The following is an 8,656-nucleotide window of genomic DNA, read 5'->3' on the forward strand; positions in this document are numbered from 1 at the left end:
GTGTTGTTTTTTTGTGGTTAAATACAAGTAGAGCTGTTTAAAAGGGGTCTCCTTCTTTATTTGTACCATCATTAGTTGGTTTACTTGGTTTCTCATTTAGAAACTTTACTACATCTGTGGTAGAATGAGATTAGTATAATTTCATACTGAATTTTGATAAAAATTATTTGGAAGTAATCAAAGGTGAAACTGCTTCCTAACAAAATTTAGAGGCTGTGTGAGGAAAAAAATATCGGACAACATGAAAACAAACTTTGTTTTGTTCTCTCTAAGAAAAGTCTACTTTCATTTATTCATGAATATTAAGTATGGTACAAAGCAGCTCCTTTTAAACCTACCAGGCTCTTGTACATCAGAATCAATATCGCCGTGCGTCATCTGTCTTCCTTGTTGCTCTTGCATTTCACAAACCATTCATTTTCTTCTCCTTTAATTGCACTTCAAATGCTGCTTTTGCTCGTCTGCCACCTTCTTCAATCCAAACTTTTGATCACTTCAGAATCGCTTCATAACCTCTCATGGTGTGTGTGTGGGGGGATGAAAGCTATGTTTGTGGAAGGTAAGTAGTCAATGTGTGTGTCTAAATGATTTAGAAAGGGGGTATTAGATCTGTAGAGGCAAAACTAAAGCTGTCTGAGAGTGTTGTGTAACCACTTTACTGCTTAACATTCAAGATTCATCTCATCTCCTGGTGGCTAATGTTCCAAATTATATTCTGCTTGGTGTTTAAATAGAAGCTATGCAGACTTTAATCTCAGTTTTTCGTGTCTTAGTTGGTGTGTTGATCGCTCTGTGGTGTCGTCTAAATCAACAGCTTGTGTGATCCCAGAGTCTCAGTAATCGATGTTTTTTGTTATCCTTGATTGCAAATGGGGTTAAAGTGGGCAAGTCCCTAATGGTGTCCCAGCACCTTAAATCCAATAGGCATGTCCTTCCAGCTGACTGCATGGAGATACTTGCTCAAGAAGAAAACAATGACATCCCTCCTACACCTTCGACACATCCTTTTTTCTTCCCATCCTTGTGATGTGTTCAGGGTGCAGATGTAAAGTTGTGGCCAAGGTACTTTAGCGTCTAGTAAGTCATGTAGAAGAAGAGTGTGCATAAATGGACGGGCTGGGGGGGGGGGCGGCATGCTAGTGTGGACAAGAGAGGAAGATGAAATATTATTTTCAAAGGTAAGGACTGCTCAGCAAGTGAAATTTTATAAGCTAAAAATTTGAATTTTACTTGTCATTTTCTAAAATCATAATTTTGATCCAGTTGATCAGTGTGTACACACAAAGAAATCAGCTGGAGCTCACAGAGCTAAAGTAAGTCTTTCTACCATGCTGCACGGCTGCTGCACCCAATCTTAGGGTTTCCACTTTTGCCAAATCTCCACTTTAACCCCTGGTTGCAAATCGATTTCAGTGGATTGAGGTTGAGTGCAATGTTGGTAATCGTTCCTTTCTTCCCATCCAGGATGATGTTTTTGGTCCCCAAGGGCTGCAAAACTACACTTTGGACCCTGCCAGAAAAGTAAGTCTACTACCGCCAGACTGTGGTTAGCAAATACAAGTTTGTTTAGAGTAAACAAGATGTTATGCATCTTCTATTCATCCAAACTGATAGTTTTGCTACAAGGGAATTAGGGATAGAAATTCCAAGCAATAAAACCTGCTGATTGTGTGTGATTATTTCTTAGGTGCCTTTGATGAATGGTCAGATGGGTCCTTCGGCTCGTCCTCCGATGAGCCAGTCGTCCATGGCACGTCACCCTTCCAGAGAGCAGCTCATCGATTACCTGATGCTCAAAGTCTCCCAGCAGCCCCAGGGGCCTTCACGAATTCCACTTGAACCCATCCAACAAGAGGTGAAGGATGGATTATTACTCAAAGAAATATGCGATTCAGTATTTAAGGGAATGACGTATTTTCTTAGAGAAGCCTCTTTCCATTAGCTGAGGTGTTGTCATTATGCCTCATCGTGACTGGCCCAGACATTTAAGAATATCAGACCGATTTGATGACTGGCTAAATTCCATATTGAGCTTGTGCCAGCCCCTTTTTTTGCAACTTACACTGCTGTTCCAAGTTAAGCTTGTTCCTACTCCCACAAGTCTGAACTTGGCGTTCTCAACCAGAGACGGTCCAGTAAAAATCCAACTGCCTCAGGTTATCGTTTCAGTTTTATTTAGTTTCTCCTTCATCCTTTGTGGTAAACTAAGCTAACCGCTAGCTGCCTGCTGAATTGCATTAAATAGGCCAGATGTTATTACACTCAAAGAGTCTATGTTAACCTTTTTAGCATATTGCAGTTGATGTGGTCTGAAAGTGACCTAGACTTCTGCACCTCCTCTGAGCTGTGATGGTAGACTCTGACTGTACTCGTCTGGTGGTTTCATTAGTTCTTCCCCTGCCACTTGAAATTAGTTCAATGTTCGCTGACATTGAGAACCTGATATTCTTGTTCACGCCAACGGAATTTTAGTAGCTTTCTTTCGTTTACATTTATCGTAGCTGACACTTTAAGTCGAGAAAACTTTCTCCTTTAATTTTACGACTAATGTCAATATATTGTATCGTAAGAGTGATCATGCTTAATGAAAGTGTGTGGGTGTGTTTCAGATCCGTGTGAAAGTGGAGAAGAATCCTGAGCTGGGTTTCAGTATATCAGGAGGAATCGGAGGCCGGGGAAACCCCTTTCGTCCTGATGACAATGTAAATTAATACCTTGATTTTTTTTTTTTTTTTTTTTTGTCCCCCTCTTGCAAAGAAGTCAGTTCTTTTCTAAGATTGTATATCTTATTGTTATAATTTCAGGGTATATTTGTAACAAGGGTTCAACCTGAAGGACCGGCATCAAAAATTCTTCAGCCTGGGGATAAAATCATCCAGGTACTCTGCTGTCTGTAGGAATCAGTGTTTTGAGATTAATGTCTTTGGAATATTAACCAATAATCTAATCAACCGTTTTCTTCTCCCTCCTCAGGCAAACGGATATAGCTTTGTAAATATCGATCACGGGAACGCAGTGTCCCTTCTGAAGACTTTTCCAAACACTGTGGACTTGATTATCGTAAGAGGAATCCAAGCATAGACTGAAACTGACCTCAAATAGAGTGTGACATATGGGAGAAGAACTGAAAAGCATACGTTGACTTGTCATATTTTTGTACTCAGAAACTGATCCATTGCTACCTATCGGGACTATTTATAGTAGAGATCATGGGAGCCTTGATTAAATGGGGAAAAAACCACTGAATGTAGTGGATCAAAGTGAGACAGCAGAAGAACATCTGCAAGTACGAGTCCGAGTCCTCAAAAGGCCATCACTGTGGAATATATATACATATATATATATTCTTTTTTTTTTTACAAAAGAAGCTGAAGATATGACGTCACTTACTGTGGTCTCTGTACAGGTCATCTTTTTTTTTTTTTTTAAACCCCAAAACTCGTCATGAGTGGATCAGGAGTTTGATTTCACTTCTGCAGATGGATATTAATCTGACCACTAGGGGGCAGAGCTCCTTCTTTTCTGCCATCCAGTTTGCCTTTTTTCTTTTCTTTCTTTTTATTTAAGATGTTGAAACCATTTTCCAGTCTGCTTGCGATCTTAACTGGAGGACAGTGTTACGTGCTTGCTATGTAGAGACGAATGTGGATCAAGGAGGCGTTTGGCTTTGTTTTTTGTGGGAGAGATGCCCCCCACCCCCCATCCCGTTTTTATTTTGTTCTTGCAAGATCAAACAGTTTGCTTCCACAAACCTGCGAATCTCCACCATCATACAGACACTTCACTATTTCAGCTCATCCCTGACCTCATCACTCCAACTGGGCATATCACATTGCCACATTGGATTGTGGAAATCTGCAATATAAATGGAGCTGAAGAAATGCACCCTGCATGCGATCACATAATGGGACAGGAAATTGAAGGCATATAATAGTTGGGTTTGGTTAATCTGCTTTGCTAGTCTTTCATTTAAAATACAGAAAAACACAGATTATTGGGAAATATTCATATTTGGTTAGTAGGTAGATTGCTGCAGATGGATACATCGAAGTTGTTTCCTTGTTTTTAGGTGCATTTCTCGAATCATGAGAGCTGTTTGACTCTGAGGACGATGTGGCGGTTATGCTAGTTTAACCAAAGCAAGTTTAGAAACCGTGGACAGACGGTAAAGAAAAGCAGGAGGTATCTTAAGAGAGACTTGAGTCATGTTTTTAATTTTTATTTTTAGGGGCTTCCTCTTTCAGGCAGCCGACAGTGAGCTGAGAGGGTTTCAACATCTGGCAGTTTTATTATAATTTTTTTTTTTTTTTTTTTTTTATAAATGGACCATAGGTTGCCTTGTGTGTCTATAAAAATGTTTAGCCATTGTTTTAATCACCTTTTTGTTTTGGGGATTTTCTTCGCTGTACAGAGAATAGATTTAGGAGAAACCAGTTGTCAAGTGCCATAGACCTTGAACTGTTTGAACAGGGTGGTGGGGGGACCTTTGACGCCAGAACCCAAGCAATACTCACATATTCACAACCTCCTGAGTACGTTTGCAGCATAATGGCTTAGAAGCAATATTTAAAGCCTTTATTTTCATTCACACAAAACAAATCTTCTTTTTTTTAAACAACACAACCTTTTAGTATTCCCTGATGATTTTACATGATTTTTTATATTGTGAAAAGAATCTTTTTGTAATGAAATGGCACAGGAAATAAATATATGGTAGTGTTTCAAAAAAGATTAAAAAAAACAAACAAAAACTCTGCGTTGTGTAAGAGCAGGTTTTAGCGTGTGTTGCGTAGCATACCGTGTCTTCTAATGTTTTAATGTAGGTCGAAACATTTGTAATGTTCGTCACCGAAGGAAAATTGTGGTTTTTAAAGCATTGTCGTCAGCGTAAAAAACTAGACTCTGATTGGGACAGTGAATGCCTCATTTGCAGCCGCACATTTGTGACCACTGAGTTGTACAATATAAATTGCATTTTAACAATGTTCTTGTTCTTGTTTGAACAAGAAGCATCCCCTCGACTCACGACGGCCGATTAGATTAGGAGTCGTCTGCTGGGCTCTTCTTGTACGTGGCAACAGTGGGAAAGTATTTGATTCATGTGGCACTGACAAACCAAAATGACAACACTGTGGAAATTGACGACATTTTTATCCCTTTTAATAAAATAATATTTAGAATATCACGCTGATCTAAATGAAGCTGTACCATTTTAGTTTTTAAATTCAGTCTAGTTTGGGCAACTTTTGTTTTCAGGAAAGTGACAACATAATGTGCTTCTGACATTTTTAGTTTCTCACAACCTGTTTTTTGTTTTCACACTGATGAGATTATTGATTTTATTTGTTTTAATTTTGTGGGTTGTTTTCTGTACTGTCTCTGACTTTTAATGGGAAATGGTTAATGGTCACTTTATAATCATGGCAAAAAATAAAGTCTGACATTGTAGACAATCTAGGGAGATCAAGCTTGTTTTCATGCTTTCTTCATCCATGTTGGTTTGTTTCTCACGCTCCCGTTTTATTTATTTAGCAGCCTTCTTTGGATTTCAGACCTTCCTAATCAAACTGTAAATACCCTTAAAAAGTTTTAGAAAAGAGGTCATAATGGCATTAGTGACTTGCGATTGTAAAACCAGCAATAAATTGCAATTCAGAGGCACCAGTTTTAATGTATAGCTACTCTTTCTAAATGGTCACGGTGAGATGATGATCATGACGATGATTGATATGCATTTATCCAACATTCCAGATTTTGTACATAATTACCTGTTTCTGAAGTAACCTGTGGAAAATAAACTAATGCTGTTTAACACAGATTTTTGTGTCATTTTCTTTTATTATACTGTGGGTTTATATAAAAGGATGAATGCAAAACTAGGATTAGATTAACTGGATCACTACATAAATAACAGACTGTACTGTTAAGTTTTTGGGGAGTAATTTTGCCTCCGTTTAAAATCCACTGGGATGGTAAACAATCGGTATCATTAAAGTACAGACCTTTGGCTTACATTGAGTAGGTGTAACAAAAGTATTGATTGCATTGCCTGACATTTTTAGTGCAAGTCCAACGTAACTAATAACTTCTTTTTTTTGTAGTCAGTGCTCCATTTTCAAAAGGCTCAGAAGTAATTGGATAGTTGATAAACTGCTTCATGGCCACATGAGGCTCATTATTTAATGACAAATTAAGCAGATAAAAGTTTAAGTTGATTCCATTTGTTGAACTTGTATCTGACAACTCTTGGTAAATGGACTGGTTCTTGTATAGCGCTTTACACAACTTACCTCATACATACAAGCACTTTTCTTCCTATGCTCTATGTAAGTGCTTCTATCTACCATTCACACGCATTCATAATCTGATAGATTCATCTGTGAGCAACTTGGGGTTAGTATGTTGCCCAATATTTGGCATGCAGACTGGAGCAGACAAGGATGGAACCACCACCTTTCCAATCAGTAGGTGACCTGCTCTAGCACCTAAGCTACAGCCACCCCACCCACTCAATATGGGGTCCAAAGAGATACCTATACAAGTGAAGGAGGCCATCTTTAGACCAAAAAACCTAACAGAATTTTTTTTTGTTACTTTATTAAAACTGAGAAATGCACTGGCCAGAAAGACCACCGAAGACACCTGGTTACAATCGAAAACAAGAAGGTCCGATTAGATTTTGTAAGAAAGCATCTAAAAGAGTCAGCACAGTTCTGGAAACTGTTCTTTGGATAGATGAAAACAACATAACTTGTACCAGAATGATGGGAAGAGCTCATGATCCAAAGAAGATCACATCATCTAGCAGAGCGGCTGTTTGCTGATGATGTGACTGCTGACACAAGCAGCAGGATCAAGTTGCAAAACTAGTGGGATGGCAGCACAAGCCAGGATTTTCCCATTCAAAGCCGCTTCAGTGACCGAGCGTGTCACCAAATGTCGGCACAGTATAGCATGCTTTCCAGTAACTGAAGGCAGCTGCAGTAAGAGCCTGGCAGCATCTCAAGGGAGGATGTGGCAAAATCTGTGGCTTCTACACTTCAGGATTTTTATCCAAGTATTAAAAACAATCTTTATATTAAAAATGATGTCAAAGTTGTCCTCTGGGTGCAGTGTATCAAAGTGTCATCCATAAAGAGTCAATGTAGATTTTTTTGTAAAAGCCATTGAATTAACGGTAAAAATCTGCAGTTCACTCACATCTTGACTGTGGACCTCACTGTACAGTATAAATACATGTGTGTGTGTGTGTGTGTGTGCGGACCTCACACGTCATGTCAATTACACACACAATGACATAAATATATGCTTCTTTAATGCTTTTGTACAGATATAGATTCGGACTTCATGAAAACAAAATTGCCAAACGTATATTTTTTGAAGGTTATGTTTTTGATTGCACTTGGGTGCATTAATGTCTTTAAACACAATAGCTCGAAAAGTTTTTAATGAATTCTGAAGATGTATACAATCACACTATCTGCATTTAAGTTGTGTTTCAAACGTTTAACTTCATCTGTTACCCAGTGGATACTAATATTCAGTACTTTCTAATTTAATTATTGCTGTGGCGATCTCGGCACAATATTCGACATAATTTCATTAGGGATAAAGTATTCTGATTGTGGTTATAGAATATTTTGAGAAGCCCTGGCTTCACTGAGAAAGTTAAAAAATGGAAATACAAATTTCAGTCGTTCAGTATGTACAGAGATGCTATGACGTTTGGTTTAAAGATGGTGGAATTTAAAATGTTTCGATTTTCACTGGGAGTGACCAGAATGGACAGATTTAGAAATGAGTACATCAGAGGGACGGCTCAGTTTGGAGAAAACGTTAGAGAGACTCGGCTGACGTGGTTTGGACGTGTGTAGAGGAGGGATTGTGGATATGCTGGACAAGAGATGTTGAAAATGGAGCTGTCAGGCGGGAGTAAAAAAGGAAGACCTCGGAGGAGGTTCACTGATGTAGAGAAGGAGGGCATGGAGAGGGTTGGTGTGACAGAAAAGTATGCTAGGAAAAGGTTGTGAAGGAGGCAGGTGATCCACTGTGGTGACCCCTTAAGGAAGCATCCAGAAGAAGAAGAAGAAAAAGATAAATGAGTAACTAACTAACATGGACACATACATTCAAATTTGTTGGCTGTATTAACCCTTGTATGGTGTTCGGGTCTGTGAGACCCGTGTTCAGTTTTTTTCAAAAGAAAAATTAAACAATTAATTATTTTTTCACGTGTAAATGTGTTGTGTCTTTCCACTCACTCCACTTGATTATAACTGATTTATTTATAACATTTTATATAAAAGAAAAACGAGAAGCACATTAATTCATAAATGTGATCTAACAAAGGTAAAGGGAAAAAATTAACCATGTTTGCTGTTCATATGTCTTGTAATTGGGATGAAGTAAACATCTGTTGAGTAATTTAACATAAAATTGTTTGATAGTGTTAATTTGGAAAGCCAAAACTCTAGCGGGTCCACCAGACCCATGAACACTGGCTGAGTAACAAAAATACGAACACCACACAAGGGTTAAGTAAATGTCATAGTCTCATGTTATTGAAGTGACCCATGAACTTCACTAAAGTCTATAAGTCCTGTCGATGACCAAGTCATTGTGATATATATTCTGCTTGGCCCTAAATATTTTATTC

General features: G+C 38.4%; 1 protein-coding gene across 3 annotated transcripts in view; it reads left to right on the forward strand.

Moving 5' to 3' along the window:
* The window catches only part of erbin (erbb2 interacting protein), a 49,445-nt gene extending 45,133 nt beyond the window's left edge, over positions 1-4,312 (forward strand). For all 3 annotated transcript variants that reach the window (XM_085414380.1, XM_085414379.1, XM_085414382.1), the window contains 5 exons: positions 1,465-1,521; positions 1,688-1,855; positions 2,610-2,702; positions 2,805-2,879; positions 2,974-4,312. In XM_085414380.1, coding sequence (XP_085270506.1) covers positions 1,465-1,521; positions 1,688-1,855; positions 2,610-2,702; positions 2,805-2,879; positions 2,974-3,081 — 501 coding nt within the window. In that variant the 3' untranslated portion in view covers positions 3,082-4,312. The remainder of the gene's footprint in view (positions 1-1,464; positions 1,522-1,687; positions 1,856-2,609; positions 2,703-2,804; positions 2,880-2,973) is intronic.
* Positions 4,313-8,656: the final 4,344 nt, after the last annotated feature.

This window comes from Rhamphochromis longiceps, linkage group LG7 (genome assembly GCF_057381845.1).
Source record: "Rhamphochromis longiceps isolate RC_006_pf linkage group LG7, R_longiceps_female_GT1.1, whole genome shotgun sequence".
NCBI classification, from domain to species: domain Eukaryota; kingdom Metazoa; phylum Chordata; class Actinopteri; order Cichliformes; family Cichlidae; genus Rhamphochromis; species Rhamphochromis longiceps.